Below are 22,068 nucleotides of genomic sequence, written 5' to 3'. Positions count from 1 at the left end.
ATGATTTTTAGTTAAATTATTTCAGCTTATTTCACTAAGTACTTTGTAATTGTTAAAAATTCTATCTTGTTCCAAGTTAAGTGGCTTACAAAAATGAATATAATGAAATAAAATTAAAAATTAATCTGGAGACAAAAGAGAGCATGTTAAAATGTAACTAAAAGTGGGGCGCCTGGGTGGCTCAGTGGGTTAAGCCGCTGCCTTCGGCTCAGGTCATGATCTCAGGGTCCTGGGATCGAGTCCCGCATCGGGCTCTCTGCTCGGCAGCAAGCCTGCTTCCCTCTCTCTCTCTCTCTGCCTGCCTGTCTGCTTGTGATCTCTGTCAAAAAAAAAAAAAAAAAAAAAAAAAATGTAACTAAAAGTAAATACTCAAAACACATACATCTAAGGTGGCTTAAGGACAGAGCTGGACTTAGTGCTTAGGCTCATTTCTCTTTCCTTAGCACTGCCTTCTAATCCAGAAAGCACTAGTGTGGCAAAGACTGTAAGTCACTAATGTTGTTTTACTTGTAATATGAACAGTAACATCAGAAATATGTCATGGCTGCAGTTTTCAGGTACCAAATAATTCAACCTACAGTAGCATTCATGAGTCAGAAACCATCCCCAAAATCATATGGTAGGTAAGAAGTTGATCCACACCCTGACCCTGAGAAAAACTGGGTAAAGTCCTCAAACTTTCTGTGTACAGAGATCATACCAAATGATTAACAATTTTGAGTGTTCTTACGGCAGAGTAGCATGAGTCGAAGCAGTGTTCTGAGAACGATGACTTCTTCTGGAAGAATGTGTAAAGGGTAAACTAACTGTTACTTCTTGTTTTGGTATTTAATTCTTTTATAGCTGGTCCTTATTTTACCCAGTAGAAGGTAAAACTTAATATTCTTGGAATAAAAGTTTTTCTGTAAAAGAGAACAGGTATAGATATTTGCCTAACTTCATCTATGAATGTCACAGTCAGTTCTATTACTAGGCTGGTTATGATCCCAAAAAATAAATACAAAATGTGAAATTTTATATTTACTGAAATCCCAAGCAGTTTGCTGGGAAAATAGAGGTTCCACATACAATGACATTAAAGGAAGAACCCACTAAGATACGTTATGAGAAATTGCCAATACTCCTTAGGCACCACAAATAGATCAGTCAGGATGTGTACTGCTATTGGAGATGAAATAAATTGAGCCACTTTAAAATTATTTCTGGCCAAGTTAAAATTATCTTATTTATACCTAATTCACCTGGAATACAACACTGACTCTGAATAAAATTAATCTTTCCTATTTCAACTGCTAAAGATAACTGTTCTCTTGCTTTGTCCACCCTTAACCCAAACTTTCTAGGAAGTTTTCTTTACCTTAAGTCCTTTTTATAGAGCTTCATTTCTTGTGTCATATACTAACACACATTTGCTCCAAGAATACTTTGGCTTCAGCTATGACTTTTATGCTTACAACAAGCAGGTTTCTGTATCCCAGGTTCACCAATTTTCTGGACCTGAACTTAGAAAAGGGCATTTCTGGTATACCATCTCCCTTCTACCTACACCTAAACACACACACACACACACACACACACACAGCATTTCTGGTATACCGTCTTCCCCTACACACAAAAACACACGCACACAAAATGCGCGCATGTGCTACAGTATTGTTTAGTTTTGATCATGTAATTCTAAAGTTTTCTGTATATGTTAACAAACTTTATACTTTCTAAATGTTTTTAATTCAATTTTCTTTAAATAACCAAGTGTTGAAACTTTATAAAAATGATATTCATCTTAAAATGGTTGAGGTTTTCCTTTTTCTCTCTCAAAAGGTCTAAGCATGGGTGAGTCTTTCATAGACACACCTGTTTTTACCCAAGGGATATGTGTCGATTCTCCCTCAAGTCAACTTTTTTTTTCAAACAGGGCCAGTCTATATTAATTTGTGTGATTTTGTTAATTTTCAAAACATCTTGAGTAAATAAAGGGAGATATAAAATACTGTGGCTTGATTGGTGAATCTTAATTGCGAAATTTCTTCTTCTTTCGAAACTTCTTTCCTGCTGCATTTGCTGCTTTTTCAGCCATAATCTCTGAGTACTTCCTTCGGTTATATCTAAAAAGAAAAACCAAACTTTTAGGTTCTAAAGTATGACAATAAAAGTTAATGTAATAGGGGTGGTGATGAGGTGGGGTAACATCTAAATCTCAAAAAATTATTTGCATTTTCACTATCTTAGCATATTGGTACTAAATTCCACCATGTGGAGCCATATTTGGAGTTAGGGGACTGAGCAGTAAACCAGATAACCATAGCCCCTCCCCTCACAGAGCCTGCAGTTTAGTGAGGGAAAAAAATGGCAACTATAAGGGAGGGCTTTTGAAAACTTTCAACCACTAGAGGACCATGTACCATATCCAGTTACCAGATGACATCAAATGCTTTAAAGGACGAAAATGTAAAAACAGACTGATGCATAAGCAGGTATGAGGCTCTATCGTTAAGCTAGATATTAGAGTTGCACTAACTCATTTTTGTTTTGTTCATGAAAATGTCAGTGTGTAATGGGATATTTTATTTTTAAAGGAATCAACAAATATTTTTAAAGTTTCTTAATTTTAACTGCCATTATGGCAAATATTGATAAATGTAGTCCACAGATGTTCAAAAGTAGTTTGATTTGGAAAAATTAAGAATTCTTTAACTTTATAAAACTGTTCTGACCACTTTCACTGTGTTATATAAATCTGTTATTACTAAAGCTCAGGATTAGCTGATACTCTCTTTAAAACAAGCTATTTAAGCCTTTTACAATGTAACAGCTCACTCAATCCTACAAGAAGCCAGCACAATTTACACATTCTAACAAACCTAAGATTACACTGAAAATGAAACAAAACCAAATCAAATGTGTTCGAACTTAAGTGACAACAAAGTAACAGACTGCTGTCACATGGGATGTTACATATGAATCTAATGGTGACCGCAAATCAAAAACCATAATAGATACATAACCAATAAAGAGTAATCCAAACATAGTATTAAAGAAAACCATCAACCCGAAGGGAAGAGAGCAAGAGAAGGACAGAGAAGAACTACAAAAACAACCAGAAAACTATTAAAATGGCAGTAACTACAGACCTATCAGCAATTATTTTAAATGTAAAGAGACTAAATGCTCCAATCAAAAGACACAGGGGACTGACTGAATCAAAAACAAGACTCATCTATATGGTGCCTACAAGAGGTTCGCTTCAAGCTTAAAGACACATATAAACTGAAAGTGAAGGAGATATTCCATGCAAATGCAGTGGGGAAAAAAGCCAGTTAGCAATACTTTCATCAGGCAAAGCAGACTTTAAACAAAGACTGTAGCAAGAAACACAGAATGGCATTATATAATAAAGAGTTCAAATGAGGATATAACAACTGTAAATTTCTATGCATCCAACACAGAAGCAACTAAAAAAAGCAAAAATTAACAGACATGAAGGGAGAAGCAGACAGTAATACAACAGTAGGGCACTTTAACACCCCATTTACATCAACAGATGGGTCATCCAAACAGAAAATCAACCAGGAAACAATGGCTTTTGATGACACATTGGATCAGACAGACTTAACATACGTAGAGAACATTCTGTTCAAAAACAACAGAATACATACACATTTTTTTCAAGTGCACATGGAACATTCTCTAGGACAGACCACATGCTATCCCACGAAACAAGTCTCAATAAATTTAAGACTGAAATTATACCAAGCATTTTTTCTAAAGAATGATATGAAACAAAAAAAATTATAAAGAAAAAAACAAATAAATGGAAGCTTAACAACATACTACTAAACCACCAAAGGGTCAATGAAGAAATCAAAAAGGAAAGCAAAAAAAAAGTACATGAAGACAAATGAAAATGAAAATGGTCAATTCTGGGATGTAGCAAAAATGGATCTGAGGAAGTTTACAGTGATACAGTCCTACCTCAAACAAGAAAAACTTCAAACAATCTAGCCTTACACCTGAAGGAACTAGAAAAGAACAAAGCCCAAAGTTAGTGGAAGGATGGAAAAAGTGAGATTAAGGCAGAAATAAAATAGAGACTAAAAACCAAAAAAGCCAGGGATGCCTGGGTGGCTCAGGTCATGATCCCAGGATCCTGGGATCGAGTCCCACATTAGGTTCCCTGCTTAATGGGGAGCCTGCTTCTCTTTCTGCCTCTGCCTGCCACGCTGCATGTTTGTGCTCCCTCTCTCTCTGACAAATAAATAAAATCTTAAACAAACATCAACAAAAACTCAAAAAAAAAAAAAAAAAAAGCCAGACTCATCAAGAAAAAAAGAGAACTCAAAATCAGAAATGAAGAATTAAAAGAGCCACAGTAAGTATTCTCATTCTATCATTCCCTGTGTCCTTGAGAACCAGGACTCTTGGCATGAAAGAAAAGAATACAGATTCAAGAGGTTAATAAAAGGGGCGCCTGGGTGGCTCAGTGGGTTGAAGCCTCTGCCTTCGGCTCAGGTCATGATCCAGTACACGGTCCTGGGATCAAGCACTGCATCAGGCTCTCTGCTCAGCAGGGAGCCTGCTTCCTCCTCTCTCTCTCTGCCTACTTGTGATCTCTGCCTGTCAAATAAATAAATAAAATCTTAAAAAAAAAAAAAAGAGGTTAACAAAAGCTCTCTAATTAAAAAAAAAATGCCACAGGAATATGAAGATTTACAAGAGAATACTATGAAAAAGTACATGCCAACAAATTGGGACAACCTAGAAAAAAAATGGGTTGCTAGAAATGGACAATCTTATAAAACTAAATCAGGAAGAAATAGAAAATTTGAGATCTATTACTATTAACAAAACTGAATCAGTAATCAAAAGACTCCCAACAAAATTCAAGACCAGATGGATTCATAGTCGAATTCCACCAAACATTTAAAAGAGGAGTTAATACCTATTCTTTTCAAACTATTCCAAAACAATAGAAAACGAAGGAAAACTTCCAAATTCATTTATGAGGCCAGCATTTCTCTAATACTGCAGCCAAAGACATTACAAATATGTCATGTCAATATGCTTGATGAACACAGGTGCAAAAATCCTCAATATAATATCAGCAAACATGGGGCACCTAGGCAGCTCTGTGGGTTAAAGCCTCTGCCTTCCGCTCAGATCAGGATCCCAGGGTCCTGGGATCGAGCCCCACATCAAGCTCTCTGCTCAGCGGGAAGCCTGCTTCCTTCTCTCTCTGCTTGCCATTCTGCCTACTTGTGATCTCTCTCTGTCAAATAAATAAATAAAATCTTAAAAAAAAATTAGCAAACCAACAATACATTGAAAACATCATTTACCATGATCAAGTGGGATTTAATCCATACATGCAAGAGGAGTACAATATTTGCAAATCAATGTACACTGACAAGGAAAAGAATAAAACCCTATGATCATCTCAAAAAAAAAAAGAAAAAAACAAACAAAAAACAAAACCACAAATCAAAAAACATTTGTTGGGGTGCCTGGGTGGCTCAGTTGGTTAAGCATTGGACTCGCTGGCTCAGGTCATGATCATAGGGTAGTGAGATCAAGCCCTGTGTTGGGCTCCCTCTTGGGCATGAAGTCTGCTTAGGATTCTTTCTCTCCCTCTGTGCCGCCCCCTTTAAAGAAAAGTCAAAGTATAACATCCATTCATGATTTAAAAACTCTCAACAAAGTGGGTTTAGAGGAAACATACCTCAACACAGTAAAGGCCACAAACAAAAAATAAACAACTAATGTCATAATGGTAAAAACCCGACAGCTTTCCCTCTAAGATTAGGAACAAAACGAGGATGTCCATTCTCACTGCTTTTACTCAATATAGTACCAGAAGTCCTAGATGCAGCAATTAAATAAGAAAAATAAAAGGCATCCAAATTGGGAAGGAAGAAGTAAAACTGTCACTATTTACAGATAACATGACACTACATAGAGAAAACCCAGAAGATCCTGCCAAAAACTATCAGAATAAATGAATTCAGTTAAGCTGCAGGATCCAAAATTAATATACAGAAATGCTGTGTTTCTATACACTAATAACAAAGTAGCAGAGAAGTTAAGAAAACAATCCATTTATAACTATACCAGAAAAAAATAAAATACCTAGGAATAAATTTAACCAAGGAGACTGAAACACCTGTACTCTGATAGTTGTAAGACACTGATGAAAAAATTGAAGACAACATATACAAATGGAAAGATATCATGCTCCTGGATTGGAAGAATTAATACTCTTAAAATGTCCATAGTACCCAATGCAATATAGAGATTCTATGCAATTCCTAACAAAATATCAAAACAGCATTTTTTGTAGAGCTAGAACAAATAATCCTAAAATTTATACAAAACCATAAAAGATCTCAAATAGCCAAAGCAATCTTAAGAAAGAATAACAAAGCTGGAGGTATCATAATCCCAGATTTCAAGATATACTACAAAGCTACAGTAATCAAAACAGTAAGGTACTGGTATAAAAACAGATTAAGTGGAACAGAAGAGAGCCCAGAAAGAAACACACACTTATATGGCCAATTAATCTATGACAAAGGAGGGAAGAATATACAATAGAGAGAAGTAGTCTTTTTAATAAATGGTGTTGGGAAAACAGGATAGCTACATGCAAAGTAATGAAACTGGACCACTTTCTTACACAATATGCAAAAATCAAAATGGATTAAAGACCTAAATGTGAGACCTAAAACAGTAAAACTCCTAAAAGAAAACATAGGCACCAATCTCTTGGGACGTTAAGTCTTAGCAAAATATTGATAGATACGTCTCTCCAGGCGAGGGAAACAAAAGTAAAAATAAACAAGTGGGACTACACTACTTGCAAAAAAGAGTTTTTGCAGAGCAAAGGAAACCAATAAAACAAAGGGCAACCCACTGAATGGGAGAAGATTTATGTGCAAATGATAATCTGATAAGGAGTTACTATCCAAAATACATAGTAACTTACACAACTCACATTAAAAAAAAAAACCACACAAAAAAACCCCCAAACAGTCTGATTAAAAATAAGTCAGAGGGCCTGAATATTTCCCCAGAGATATACAGAAAAGGGCAACACACACATGAAAAGATGTTCCACATCACTAATCACAAGGCAAACGCAAATCAAAATTACAGTGCAACTCACATCATACCAGTCAGAATGGCTGATATCAAAAATACAAGTAGTAACAAATGTTGGCAAGGATTTGGAGAAAAGTTGGGAACTTTCATGTACTCTTTGTAGGAATGTAAATTGGTGTACCCACTGTTGAAAACAGTATGGAGGTTCCTCAAAAAATCAAAAACAAAAATACCATATGACTTAGTAATTCCCAAATTAGTATTTGCCCAAATACTTAGTATTTACAAATACTTAGTATTTACCCAAATAAAACAAAAACACTAACTCAAAAAGATACATGCACTCCAGCATTATTTACAATAGCCAAGATTTAGAAACAACCCAAGTGTCCCATCGATAGATGAATGAATAAAGATGATGTGAGACACACATATACAGACAGATAGACACACACACTGGAATATTACTGAGCCATATAAAAGAATGAAATCTTGCTATTCAGGGCAACATGGGTGGACCGAGAGGGTATTAAGTGAAGTAAGTCACACAGAGAAAGACAGTATGATTTCACTTATAAATGGAATCTAAAAAAGCAGATGAATGAACAAAAAGCAGACTCTTAAATAGTTAGAATGCCTAGTATCAAAAGTAGTAACAAGTGTTAGTGAGGATGTGGAAAAAAAGGAACCATGATGGTTGTGCCAAAACAGTATGGAGTTTCCTCAAAGAGAGAGACCGAAAATAAACTGGTGGTTGCCAGAAGTGGGGGCTGGGTGAAACAGATGAAGGGAATAAAGAGGTACAAACTTCCAGATATAAAATAAGTCATGGAGACGAAAAGCACAGCATAGACAACACCATCAATAATATTACAACAACACTGTATGGTGACAGATGGTGACTACACTTGTAGTAGTGAGCATTTTATAATGTAGAGAATTGTCAAATCACATTGCATACCTGGAACTAATGAAACACTGTTAAGTAAACTATACCTCAACAAACAAAACCAAAAACCACACACAACACAGAAAATCACGTTTTCTCCTGTATATTACACCTATTTCTGTTCCAAGGCATTCCTACTAATGAACACAGGACACATTAATATGTTTACTGAATTTCCCTACCCCAAAGTGTTTGTTCAGAGGCCAGAAACCTCTTAAAGAGAATGTTGTAGAAGGAATTAAAACGTTCCAAGGAGATGGGCTAGTAGAGTGTTTCACATAGTGTGATACATAAATTTAGGTGACACACAATATTCACTTTAAGCAATGTATTTATCTTCATGCACATTACAAAAATTGTAAGCCAACAAACCCATTTACAGGAGGCAATATAAAGTTTCTTTTTAAAATAAAGCAGGCAGCACACACATAATGCAAACATTGTGAAAATGATACTCAGTGACTGAAGTATGGGAACAATGAACTAAGAACATTACCTCTAATTCGCAATTTTACGAGTTTCATTCTACAAAATTTCTAGTTTACACCCCCAACTTTCTCACATTATTATTTCTCAGTGAAAGCACTGTCAGCACTGCTGTGATTTCTGAGACTACTATCCTCGAGATTACAGAATACAGGTCAATTTTTAACTAGAACATACGGTTAACACTTAGTAAACAAAGACTTACTCAGCTTGCACCATGCCTGTGTGGGAATGCAGAAAAAAACAGGAGAGACTGACAGAATGAATGTGAACTGAAGGAGGAGGTGTCAAGGACTTGCTAATGGGCGGTTAATGATACTGTTTAGTCATGAGATACAGAGCACTGGGACAGGACTAGCTTGTACTGGAAGGGTGCAGCAGCTGGATATGGGGGTTTAGACTCAGGAGCGATCTGGACTAGACATACGGCATTTGGAAGCCAACAGTATATAGATAATTAAAGCCCTGTAGGGGATGAGATTTCCAAGGAGAGAGTAATAAGGAAAGAAGATTGCTTATTTCTAAAATTTTTACCATTACCCATACTAATTATAAATAGCTTACATAACATTTCTGTTAAATTTGTTTTCCATGCTGACAAAGTTTTTAAAACCCTTGATAATCTTTTCACTTTTGCTATTAAACTAATCTCGAAGTTCCACAAGGGTTTCTATATGAAATATGCTTCTAAATATCCTGTAATATATACATAGCTGCTTCAAGGACATTTAAACATATTCCTAAATGCTCCCATCTTAAAAAAAAAAATCCTCTAACTCCACGCCCACTACTAGCCTTGCCCCTCTCCTTCTTCTCAAACTTCAAAGAATTGTCTCCATTTCTTCATTTTCAACTAACTCTCCAATCCTCTCTAGTCTGGTTTCCTCCTCATTAATCCTCCCTTAAAACTCCCGGCAAGAATGTTTTGACCTCCATGTACACCCAAAGAAGTTTTAGTTTTCTTTTTTAAAATTTAATTTTATTTAAATTCAATTAATTAACATAGTATGTATAACTAGTTTCAGAGGTAGAGCTCAGTGATTCGTCAGTTGTATGTAATCCCAGTACTCATTACGTCACCTGCCCTCCTTAATGCCCGTCACCCAGTTTGATCTCTCAGCAGCATTTATTCCTGTTAATCGCTCCCTCCAGTTTGTATCTGCTCAAAACATTCTCCTTCCTTGACTTCTGTGATACTAGCCATCCTGGTTTTCTTAATAGCCTCTTAGCCACTCTTTCCTAGTCTCCTTTTCAGGCTCATTCTCCTTTAGTCAGTCAAATGTTTTCAAGCTTCCATCTAAAGCAGTGGTTCTAAACTGAGAATGCTTATGCCCCTCAGGGGACATCTATAAATGTCAGCAGTCATTTTTTTAAAAAAAGATTTAATTTATTTATTTGACAAAGAGAGCACAAGCAGGCAGAACAGCAGGAAGAGGGAGAGGGAGAAGCAGACTCCCTGCTGAGCAGAGAGCCTGATGCAGGGCTCAATCCCAGGACCCTGAGATCATGACCTGAGCCAAAGGCAGACACTTAACTGACTGAGCCACCCAGGCGCCCCTTGGCAGTTATTTTTGTCACAAACTGGGAATGGGGTGCTACTGGCACCTAGTGGATAAAGGACAGTTCTCCCTAATAAAGAATTATCCCATCCAAAATGTAAATAGTGCTTGTTGAGACACTGTGCTAAAGCCATTTAAAAATTACCTGAAGATTTAAAGTTTATGTATATTCTAAAGGAAAGCATACATAATACAAAGTAAGACATAAATTCCTTTACCTTCTGAACTCAGAATCGGCCAGCAATTCTTCCACAATAGTTCTCTTCCTTTGTTTTTTGGGAATTCGTGAATGGTAGAAGTCAGCTGGATTGTCAACAATGGTTCCAATCTATGAGCGATTGATAGAAATGAGTCATGCAATACTTGAATGCTAAGTTGCTTTCATATTTCAGGGTAGCTCTAACAAAGTATATTTACAGCAAAGAATGAAAAACCCAACTTAGATTATACCAATATAAAGTTAGTTTTGCCATTTTTTAAAGCAAAAATAAGTCACCTCTTCAACTGGCACTGGCTCCTACAATGACATTTCATTAGAATTTATAGTAAAGCCAAAAATCCTCTTATATAATTTAGTGCTAGGCAGGACAGTAAATTCTTGATGAATAGTGTAACTAGAAAAGTGGGACAGAGAATATCAATTCTTTTTTTAGTTTCCCCATTTAATAAAATTGATACGTAAACTCTACTGCACACCTATTTGATCTCCTAGGTAAGAACTTTCTTTCTTAGAACTTTCTCAGGAACCACTCTGCATTTGTTCATACATTCAGTGTCCACCATGTGCCAGGTCCACCATGTGCCAAGTACTGTGGTAAGTGTTTGGGAAATAAAGACAAAGAATATCTGGTCCCTGCCAGCAAGGAGCCCATAGTCTTAAGAAAAATCCACAGACAAGTAACTAAAAGATTAAAGCATAAAATAATTATTATGCTGAGCAAAACACTATAGATGCCCTTAAAAAAAAAAAAAGTGACCAGCTCTACCTAAGGGAGGTCAAGGTTCCCTCCAAGTGTGTTGGAGCTTAAGAGGGCAATGTGACAGAAGAGCTGGGGAGCTGGTCTGAGTGCAGACCATACAGACTCTACCTTACGGGTCATAAAGAATCACCGAAGGTATCATTGAATGTTACCTGTGATATCACTGAGCACAGGTGTATCATGAACAGACTGCCTTTTTAAAAAAAACAACAGGTAACTGGCTACAATGTGGAGGATGGACTAGAAGGAGAGGAGACCCAGAGGGGAATGACTATTAGAGTAAGTAAGTAAGTGAGAAGAAAGAACAGAATGAAGCTGACAGCCAAAAGAGGGGGAATCAACTGGATTTTTCATCTGGAAACACTTTGGAAACCAACTTTCAACTTATTTTCAGCATTTGTCTGGAAAAGAGTACGGTGCAAATGATTCCCATTTCCTCTTCCATCATGTAAGGATCCTTGCTGTTATGCTAATACTATTCATATATGGTATACCCAACTTAGAGGTTCCAAAACTTTTAGAGGTATGACCTGGAAACTTAGTTACCATCTGCAACACCTTCTCTCTATATGGAATGCCATTACAAGCTGGTGGCCAAAAGGTTGTCTGAATTGGGTTTTGCTCATTATTATACAGCCCAAGCAGATGTGCACTATAAATATTCACCTACGTTAAGAGTAAACACAAAGAACACTACAGTGCTTTCCAAACTAAAATCTACATAACATCATTGCCATTATTGTTTATTCATACCTGGAAGTACTTGGGGAAGCCATCCCTATCATTTTTCTTATAAAATCTTTTTGGGTCCATGCTAGCTCTCATCTTCAGTGCTTTGAGATCATTTTTTAATTCATCTGTCAATTCTGGAGCTTTCATACCAAACCAGCCATCACCTGCTGTTTTCTGTCGTTCTTTCTGAAATTCAGATTTCAAAAATAATTAAACAGAGAATTCTAATGTTAATAAGCAATGTATAAACTATACCTCATTCCCTTCAAAATTATATATACAAAAAACTTCATGAATTAAAAGCAAATGAGGTTATTTAACAGAATGCATTAGTTCCCAGATTCACTTTTTTCTTTTTTTTTAAAAAAGATTTTATTTATTTATTTGACAGAGATCCCAAGTAGGCAGAGAGGCAGGCAGAGAGAAGGGGAAGCAGAGCAGACTCCCCACTGAGCAGAGAGCTCGATGTGGGGCTCAATCCCAGGACCCTGGGATCATGACCCAAGCCGAAGGCAGAGGCTTTAACCCACTGAGCCACCCAGGTGCCCCCAGATTCACTTTCATGAAAGAAATTACATCACAGTGTTTTCTTTGGTAAATTAGGCATAGTATTATCAGTCTCATAAATGAGGGCTCCTTAAAATTTTTTTTTTTTTTTTAATCTTAGTAACCTGCAGGGACAAGTTACTTAGTGACTTTCAGGGGCGCCTGGGTGGCTCAGCCAGTTAAGCTCCCCCAGCTTGTGTTCTATCCCTCTCACGTAAAATAAATAAAATCTTAAAAAAACAAACAAACCAAAAAACTGCTGACTTCCTGGGAGAACAATATACAGCTTCAATTTTTATTGGGCAATATAGCCTACACAAGAGATAATGTATAAAAACATTTTCACTTCTGGAGCTTATATGTAAATATTAATAATTTTATTCAGTCACCAAGGTGACTCAAAGTCACTCCAACAAGTCCAGAAATCTGTATTATTTCTAAAATTTAAAAAAGTTCTATTTTTTGGGACACTCCGAACAAGTTATTTACTTATTTTTATTTCATTCATACAACATTATGGAGTGTCAATCATGTGCTAGCATGCTCCATATTAGTGATGATATATTACTGGGGCACCGCCTTCAAATTTCCCTCAAACTCTCTTGATAACTTTTTTACACTTATTAGTTGAAATGGCAGACGGAACCAAGCCCCAACTTCTACAAAAAAAAAAAAAAAGAGGGGCGCCTGGGTGGCTCAGTGGGTTAAAGCCTCTGCCTTCGGCTCAGGTCATGATCCCAGGGTCCTGGGATCGAGCCCCGCATCGGGCTCTCTGCTCAGCAGGGAGCCTGCTTCCTCCTCTCTCTCTCTCTGCCTGCCTCTCTGCCTGCTTGTGATTTCTGTCTTTCAAATAAATAAATAAAATCTTTAAAAAAAAAAAAAAAAAAAAAAAAAAAAAAAGAGTTTCCTACTCTCTCACTGGGCAGACTACAGACACCCAGGTTTTTAGGTGCCTACATTAAGCTCCCTACAAAGGCCTGCAACAGAGCTCTTAGCTCTTGGTGAAGAGTATTATAAGCCAAGTGTGGACAAGGACCTTATATGCTTGCTGTCACTTGTTTTTAAGAAAGGGGTGGTGGGGGGAGTTGTCCTCTATGTGCACCACTTGGTGCACTTTATGAAAATCTATATAAAATGTGTAATGGGGGCACCTGGGTCGCTCAGTTGGTTAAGCAATTGCCTTTGGCTCAGGTCATGATCCCAGGGTCCTGGGATCTGCAGGATCTTCCCGCTCTGCAGGAAGCCTGCTTCTCCCTCTCCCAGTCCCCCTGTTTGTGTTCCCTCTCTTGCTCACTCTGTCTCTAAAATAAATAAATAAAATCTTTAAAAAAAGTGTTTATGGAACTTCATTTTTTGGGCCCTTAAATTTGTGATATCTTTCTTTACAAATATGTATTTTTTTAAGACTTTATTTTTACTATTTTTAAAAAATTTTATTTTTTAAAGTAATCTCTATACCCAACGTGGGGCTAGAATTCAAAACCCTGAGATCAAGAGTCACATGCTTTACCAAATGAGCTAATCAGGTGCCCTGAAAATACATATTTTTAGATTACACAACTATGTTGTATAAGCTGAATGTATACAGTCAAATGCACCTCAATAATCTAAATAATGAGGGTCACTATACTTACTCTGCGTTTTTTCTGAAGTTGATGCTTTGATTCACTATATGGTGGGACACAGTAGTTTTTTTCAAAATCAGGAGTAATAATGGCTTTCTGCAAAAGCTGTAAAAATATTAAAGTGGTTTTAAAATAATATCAGAATATCATAATTTTTTCCAACATTTTTTGTCTTAAAAGAGAAATATCTCCCACACTGAAGACTACTCCAAATATATTAACCCTTTTTATGTACAACCATACCACTGCGAAGTTGTTTTCATCCTTAAGTTTGTAAATTATATCATAATAAAAATGCTTTAGAAGACAAACTGAAGGATTATTTTAGGAAACTTCATTCATCTTACATTTCTTTTTCTAAACTGAATCAACATGTATCAGATTTGTATTAATGTGTCTAACCTGTATTTATTGGCTTACAACCAGCCAAACAACTGGAAAATAAAGTCAACAGGAACAAATACCATAATGGCTCTTGAAATCTCTGAAAACAAACAACCCTAATTAGTCTTTAATAAGTTCTTTTGATGTTGGTAAAACAGCTTCTGATCTGAGAAGACTCTATTACTAATATGTACAATGAAATAGATTTGATTAAACTTATACATCTATCCAGATAAATCTGTTTTTTGCAATTCAACAGTCTTAGATTTTTTCAATATCAATTCATACACAGATCAACTTCATTCTTTTTAATAGCTGTTATGCACTAACATTTTTCTTCTAACATTTAGTTTTAAGTCTCCAAACCTTCATCTGTTGAACACTGTAAACATCATCTCTGCACACTTGATTATTTTCTGTAAGATTCCAAAAATGCATCAAAATGAAAAAGAACCCCCAAAAGTATAGGCATCTTCCACAGAACACTTACACGTAGCTAATAAATACACAAAAAGATGATCAACAGCAAATGAAAACAGCCACGAGGCACCAGTAACACACAAAAATATAATACCCAGTGCTGGTCGCAATGTAAAGAAAAAGAGCATGGATTAACTGTCGTAGGACTTAACATTACTTGAATGCAAGGCAATTTAGCAGTAGCTGTCAAACCTGAAGTGATATACTTTGGAATCTTAGAGAAATAATCACAAATGTGCAGAGAAGGTGGTGGAGAGGACAGAGCTGAAGGAACAGAAGCACCTTGAATGTTCTGAGGGACTTAAACAGAATATCATAGTCAGGTTTGTGTTTCATTTCATTTTGAAGTAGCATCTACCCCCAACTTGGGGCTCTAACTCACAACCTTAGAGATCAAGAGTCGCATGCTCTTCGGACTGAGCCAGCCAGGTACCTTTTTTGCTTTTAAAAATAGAAATCTATCAAAAGTATAGAGGATGGCTCGGAGAAAAGAGTAAGGAGCCTACCGCAGAATTTTAGATGAGAAATAAAGACCCGCACTAGCCAGTGACAGTGGGGTGAAAAGGAGGGAACTAAGTAGAGTATGTAAGCAGCGGCATCTGCTTGGTTCAACTTTGATCAGCCTCCACCGGAAAGGTAGGTCAGTGATGGACTACAAAAGGAAAAGAGTTTGGCATCGTTAAGCAGCCCTGAGAATACTAAAGAAGTAGCTGGTTCAGGCAGGGAGGTGAACGAGGGCAATTAGGGAGGTCAAGTGGCTGAGCACATCTGAATAAACAGTCAACAGGCACAAGAGGATTTGAAGACCCGGAGGGACAGTAAGGCTAGAGAATACAGATTTGGGGAAGTCATGCCATGTGACTTAAGCTGAGGGTTTGGATGAGGTTACCTACCCTGTAATTCCCTTCTGAAATTATATGTACAATTTTATGCATATGTGCACATGTATATTTTTCCTGGTGGGGGGAAGTAGCACCCACAGTTTTCAGATTCTCAACAGCATCCAGAACTGTTATGAACTAAAAATGCAGCAAGAAAAGAGAAGAAAACACATCCCCTAGGATAACTGGTAGGTGCAAGAGGAATGCCGACCCTGTATTAATTATTTTTCAAGTGTTATCTTTTATAGCTAGGACTTTGAGGGGAAAAGAGGAGCACAGCAGGCTAACATGGTTTCATTGCAGGAAAATTCGTCTCTTACCAAAAACCAATCATGTCTAGAAGTGATTGGTTAGTTCTATGAAAACCAACAGGACACTCTATGTAACTTACCTCATTTTTCTTTTTCTCCTTGATCTGTGTTATGGTTCTCTTCTTCGACTGTAGTTTGTCCGCATTGAAATTAATATACAAACCACCCAACTGCTTGATACTCATACCAGGGTCGATGCTGCTGCTTGTCAACTTCAGACTGAAAGAGAATGATGACTTAAAGATCAAGTAATCACATCAAAATGGAAGCGAGTGAGACTGTTCTTTTTTTTTTTTCTTTTAAAGATTTTATTTATTTATTTGGCAGAGAGAGATCACAAGTTGGCAGAGAGGCAGGCAGAGAGAGAGAGAGAGGGAAGCAGGCTCCCCGCCGAGCAGAGAGCCCAACGCGGGACTCGATCCCAGCACCCCGAGATCACGACCCGAGCCGAAGGCAGCGGCTTAACCCACTGAGCCACCCAGGTGCCCGAGACTGTTCTTTTTAAAAATCACTTTTTTTCTTCTACCCTTTTACTGCCAATGACAAAAAAAAAAAAAAAAAAAAAAGGAAATCTTATTTTTACCATGGAGTTTCTGAAAACCTGAAACACATGTTTTACATCAAATAAAATCATTTAGAAGAAAATTCCAGGATAAATAATGAGTAAGCTTTTTGAGAACACATCAAAATTTATTCCTGGGATTAATTTAGAGAGGATTAAGACGATATAATATGTCAGTAGACTTCATAAAGAAAAGAATTGCAAAGAGGAGATACATCTGGCAATTCAGCTCAACTTCATATACAGGTGGTGAGTCAACAAACATATATAACCTCTATCTCTAAAACCAAGGAGAAAGACAGGTTCTGAACTTCCCAGTTATCCAAGCTTAGAATGTTTTTCTGGATGAATAAGGGTATTTGGTAGTGCCTCTAAATCACTGAGTTTTATTTTCTTTATTTTTTGTTTGTTTTGTTTTTTAAAGATTTTATTTATTTATTTGAAAGACAGAGATCACAAGTAGGCAGAGAAGCAGACAGAGAGAGGAGGAAACAGGCTCCCTGCTGAGCAGAGAGCCGGATGCGGGGCCCTGGGATCATGACCTGGGTGGAAGGCAGAGGCTTTAACCCACTGAGCCACCCAGGCGCCCAATCAGTGAGGTTTTTTTTTAAGATTTTATTCATTTATTTGGCAGAGAGAGATCACAAGTAGGCAGAGAGGCAGGCAGAGAGAGAGAGGGAGAGAGAGGGAGAGAGAGGGAAGCAGGCTCCCTGCTGAGCAGAGAGCCCGATGCGGGACTCGATCCCAGGACCCTGAGATCATGACCTGAACCGAAGGCAGCGGCTTAACCCACTGAGCCATCCAGGCGCCCCCAATCAGTGAGTTTTAAACATCAGTGAACATCTTATTTCTCACTGGAGATTTTAAAAAATATAGAAGTCATACCCCATATCTACCAAACCAGTTGGGTCTGGGCTCCTGTTACATTTATATAGTAAGAATTTCTACTTTTATATTACTGGAAGGTCCTTTTTATAAGCAAATATAGTTACTTTCTTCCCTAATTATTCATTTAAACTGAGCAGTTGAAAGCTCTGATCAGCCTCTACCGGAAAGTGAAATCATTCTACTGCAGTGGTTTAGCAGTGATTCTCAACCCTAAAGATACATTAGAATTATCCTGGGGAATAGTGTGCCTTTTAAAAAATAAGTATGCTTGAGGCTGGCCTCAGAGATTTATTTCATTGGCTTACAGTGAAAACTGCTCATCTGTTAATATATAGACTCTTGCCAAGGAAGTATTTCCACTAGATACAGAGCCACAAGAGCCCTGTGCCTAAGAAAAACAAATTGAAAACAGAAAAAAAGAAACTAAAGAAATAGCCCCAAAGTCAATATTTTTTAAATGGGTGCTAGACAAGATTATAGGTGATTATTTTTCTCCACCTTTTCCCTATTTTTCAACTCTACAATTAGCATAGAGAAAAAACAAAAGTTCCTTTCCTTCCCTTTTATGTTGCCCTTAACAATCATGCAGGAAAATCTTAACAGAGGATTTTGAATAGATCACTGGTGGGAGAAATAGGACTAACAAAGGCACCCACAGACTAGGGATATGCTGGATAAAAGAGCTCTTCCATAAAGAACCTGAGGCAGTAGTTTTCTCAATTTCCATGTTTTCTTTCTTTTTTTTTAAAGATTTTATTTATTTGACAGAGAGAGATCACAAGTAGGCAGAGGGGCAGGCAGAGAGAGAGAGAGGAGAAAGCAGGCTCCCTGCTGAGCAGGGAGCCCTATACGGGGCTTGATCCCAGGACCCTGAGGTCATGACCTGAGGTGAAGGCAGAGGCTTAACCCACCGAGCCACCCAGGTGCCCCAATTTCCATGTTCTCTAATATTTTATATTTTTATGGTAATCAGTCACTTGAAATATGTGTCAAAAACTTACTTTTAAAAATAAAGGTAAACTTACAGTTTAGACTTTGTGCTATTTAGTAAGTCGTCTTCATCACTAAATTCACTATCTTTGTTTGTGTCATGGTCTGATGGTTCTTCACTTTTTTCATCCTCTTCCTCCTCTCTTTTTTCCTCAGTGGCAACTTGACTTGCCTTGTCTCCCTCATCCAAGTAAAAATGTTTATCAGTACCCAATCCAGGAGTTGTGTCAATTACAAACAATGCATGGTCACATGACATATTTTCTGATTCTCCATTTAAAGACTCCTTTTGACCATTATTTTCGACAAAACACACAGTGTCCTCTTCATTCTCACTATTTTCAGACTGCTGGCTTTCATCACTGCTGAGAACTAATAAAACAGAATCATTTTTGTCCAGTGATGTGTGGAGCTCAGACTTGAGCAGTCTGTTTTCACACTCAGAATCTAGGTCCCTTCCTTCATTCCTATCTTCACTGATACCTGTAACGGTGCACTCTTCTTCCTCACTACCACCATCACCAAATTCTGTCAAGTCACTTGTTTCTATGGTGCTCTTTCTTTCTTCATTCCATCTGTCCACTTCTACCACTGCAAATGTTTGAGCTAATGATTTCATTACAGCCTCACAGTTCAGATTTGAGGGCTCTGATGCGGTCTTATTATTTTGGGGGGTTGAATGCCTTTGAGAAACGAACAGCTGAATGCCAGTGTCCTGAGGTTCAGAAAGGCTCTCCAACTGAGAATTTTTCTTACTTACTTCTTTTTCCTCATCTACTATTCCCTTGGCTTCTTCATCTAAATTCTTACAATTCTGCTTTGTAATTTCTTTGAGAGGTGCAACATTGGCCTTTTCCTTCTCTCTTATATTAAAACATTGGCGTTTTTGCACTGTTCGTTTTTTTTCTGAATTTCTGCGGAAGGAATCATCATCGAAGTCTTTACACATTTCATTTTTATAGAAATTTGGCTTATTTATCTGAGAAAGACATCTTACTGGTAAACAAGGTGTTTGTCTGGTATCTGAATCCTCTGAATTCATAGGCGTATTTATGATTTGCTTTTCATTTTCTGGTACAATATCAGTATCTTTCTCCTCAGTTTGTGTGTCTAATTTCTTCTGCATACTTCTCGTTCTCATAGTTTCAACTCCAGAAAATGAAGAAATGTCTGAGTATGATAACTCAGCATCAGAAATAGCTTCTTCATATAATTCTTGGCTTGGGTCTCTTACAGATTTAGCCTTACTTCGTCTGGTATTTGTAGTTACTGCAGGCGGCACAATTCTAGAAATACCCGAAACATGTGATTCAGCTTCAGAGTCACCATCATCTTCTTCAATATGAGATTGACTTACTGGAGTTATTTTAAGCCTTTTTCGAACACTGGATACTGGGGTAGATGCAACTAAGATCTGCCGCCTCCTAGTTACTCTTAAAATGGGATCCTGGCACTCATACACAGAAGAACAATTGGACTCTGCTTCAGAGGTCTCTCCATCAACAGATGGTTTGTTCATTTCAGATAATGAGACTGTAGTTCCACTCTTTCTCTCTCTGGTTTTAGGAGTTCTAGAGACTGGACTTTGTTTCCTAGTGGTTTGTGATTCAGTAGTAGTTGGGTCAACAGGTAGACATTCCTTTCTGCTTTTTGGATGTGCGTGAATTCTTTTAGCAGAATTCTGTAAGCCAGAATAAATATACTGTGATTTAGGTAGGGCTGAGCCAGAATAAATATACTATGATTTAGTTATGACTGAAACTAAGGCACTCCTCTCATGAACACATTTTAAGAGGGTACTAGAAAACTCACCAGCACCCATTTAAAAGGAAAAAAACAAAAAACAAAACTTAAACACTAAATACTGGATCTAACACTACATTTGCAAGGCCCTGCCTCACAACCACCCAGTACCCATGATTTTTAACAGTAAAAACAAAAAACATACTGGATCTGACTGTGCATTTGCAGGACCCTGCCTCACTAGCCACGCCCAAGACATAGATATAATTTTAGGGAGCAAAACAACTAACTGAAAAGAAAATTTTCTGCACGGAAGTATCACATACCACATACGCTAGGTGGACCTACATTCTGATACGCAGTCAGGGGGAGAAAGAAGAAAGGAAGTATTAACTCTGAGCACAGATGTGTTCAGGAACACACACACCAACGGAATCAGTCGCTGCCCTTACCTTTACATACATAAATGAATTAACGTTCTATTCCCTCTGTCGCAGAATCAGAGCCAATGGACGGCTATAGCCTTTGATAGCCACCAGGAGGCGTGACTGCAGCCTTCCTCACTCCAGAATAAAGTGCTGTGGGGCCACTACCAGCTCCCCACGTGACAACGGTAACCTCTCCAATCCTGCTAATTACAATTAGACTCACACTTGGTAGCCGAAATTAAACCTCCTTCGTACGGTTTTAACAGGTTAGAAGGCCTCAGCTGTGCACCTGCCATTACAAAGGAGAACTACCCAAAGCAAGTTATCTGACCTCTCTGTTCCAAGTTAAGGACTGTCCTTTTTTTTTTTTTTTAGAAGATTTTATTTATTTATTTGACAGAGAGCACAAGTAGGCAGCGAGGCGGGGGGGGGGAGGGGAGGGGGGGAGGCTCCCCGCAGAGCAGAGAGCCCGATGAGGGTCTCGATCCCAGGAGCCCGGGATCATGACCCGAGCCGAAGGCAGAGGCTTTAACCCACTGAGTCCCCCAGGCGCCCTCAGGCTAAGGACGGTTTTAAACGACCGTAGCGAGGACCGAAGAGGAAGCTACGGGGTTAGCACTGGGTCTGACACTGCAGCGCGCGCGACAAGCTCGGGCCCTTCCTGCCGCCCTACCACCCTAAGCGCCGCTGTGTGAAGAAGCAGCGGCAGAAATGAGGGCACCCTGCGATCTCCTACCTTCTGCTGGGAGTTTTCAGCCAACGTGGCTTGGACCGTGGCCTGAGGCCTCCTGGACCTGGTCACAACCATCTTCCCGGCTCGCGGCCTCCCCGGCCTGCCTCTGTTCCGGCGCCCCGGAAATACGTCAAAGAAGCGTCTCGCTCGTATTTCCAGCGAGGATCCCGAAACTAACGAGAATCTCATACCGGCCTCGGGCCTTTGGCATTCCTGAGGCCAACGCTTCTACCTTCGCTCCAGTACCGGCTCTGCTCGGGGGAGTCTTGGGGCGGCGGACCCGCAGTGATGGAGGGCCCTCGTCCCAGTTTCACACAAACCAATTGGAAAATAGCATCTTCTTTTCAACTTTAACATCCTCTCATATGTTTGGTCTTAATGTAGTCATGGGTGTGACTGAAGGAGGCGTTTGCATTAGTATTTATAACTCTTTTTTTGTAACGACGTACTCCTGTCTTATTCGTGGAATTAATTTTTTTTTTTTTTAATAAACTGGAAAGACAAGGTTTGGGTAAAGATGTATTTGTTAAACGTTACAGAAACTCAGAGACTAGGAAGCTATCTAAAGGTGAGATGGTTACGGATCAGAAATAAGTGGAAAAGAAATGTTAAATTTTAAAGGAGAGCGATAAATTTTTGTTCTTCATTTTGCAGGGAAGAGAATGACCAGAATCAAGAGAAGATGTTTGGTATTCT

The 22,068-nt window shown here is 38.2% G+C and overlaps 1 protein-coding gene across 1 annotated transcript; it reads right to left on the bottom strand.

Moving 5' to 3' along the window:
- Window positions 1–483: 483 nt before the first annotated feature.
- Window positions 484–21,530, bottom strand: DNTTIP2 (deoxynucleotidyltransferase terminal interacting protein 2). Its single transcript, XM_046002850.1, has 7 exons — window positions 21,376–21,530; window positions 18,504–20,149; window positions 16,109–16,247; window positions 13,982–14,077; window positions 11,823–11,987; window positions 10,308–10,417; window positions 484–2,105 (listed from the first exon to the last, which is right to left on the bottom strand). The coding sequence occupies exons 1-7, from the start codon at window positions 21,445–21,447 to the stop codon at window positions 2,012–2,014; spliced, it is 2,322 nt and encodes a 773-aa protein (XP_045858806.1). The 5' UTR covers window positions 21,448–21,530; the 3' UTR covers window positions 484–2,011.
- Window positions 21,531–22,068: the final 538 nt, after the last annotated feature.

This window comes from Meles meles, chromosome 1 (assembly GCF_922984935.1).
Source record: "Meles meles chromosome 1, mMelMel3.1 paternal haplotype, whole genome shotgun sequence".
NCBI classification, from domain to species: Eukaryota; Metazoa; Chordata; class Mammalia; order Carnivora; family Mustelidae; genus Meles; species Meles meles.
Note: the sequence above shows the minus strand (reverse complement) of the source record. Positions and strands in the feature narration are given on the sequence as shown.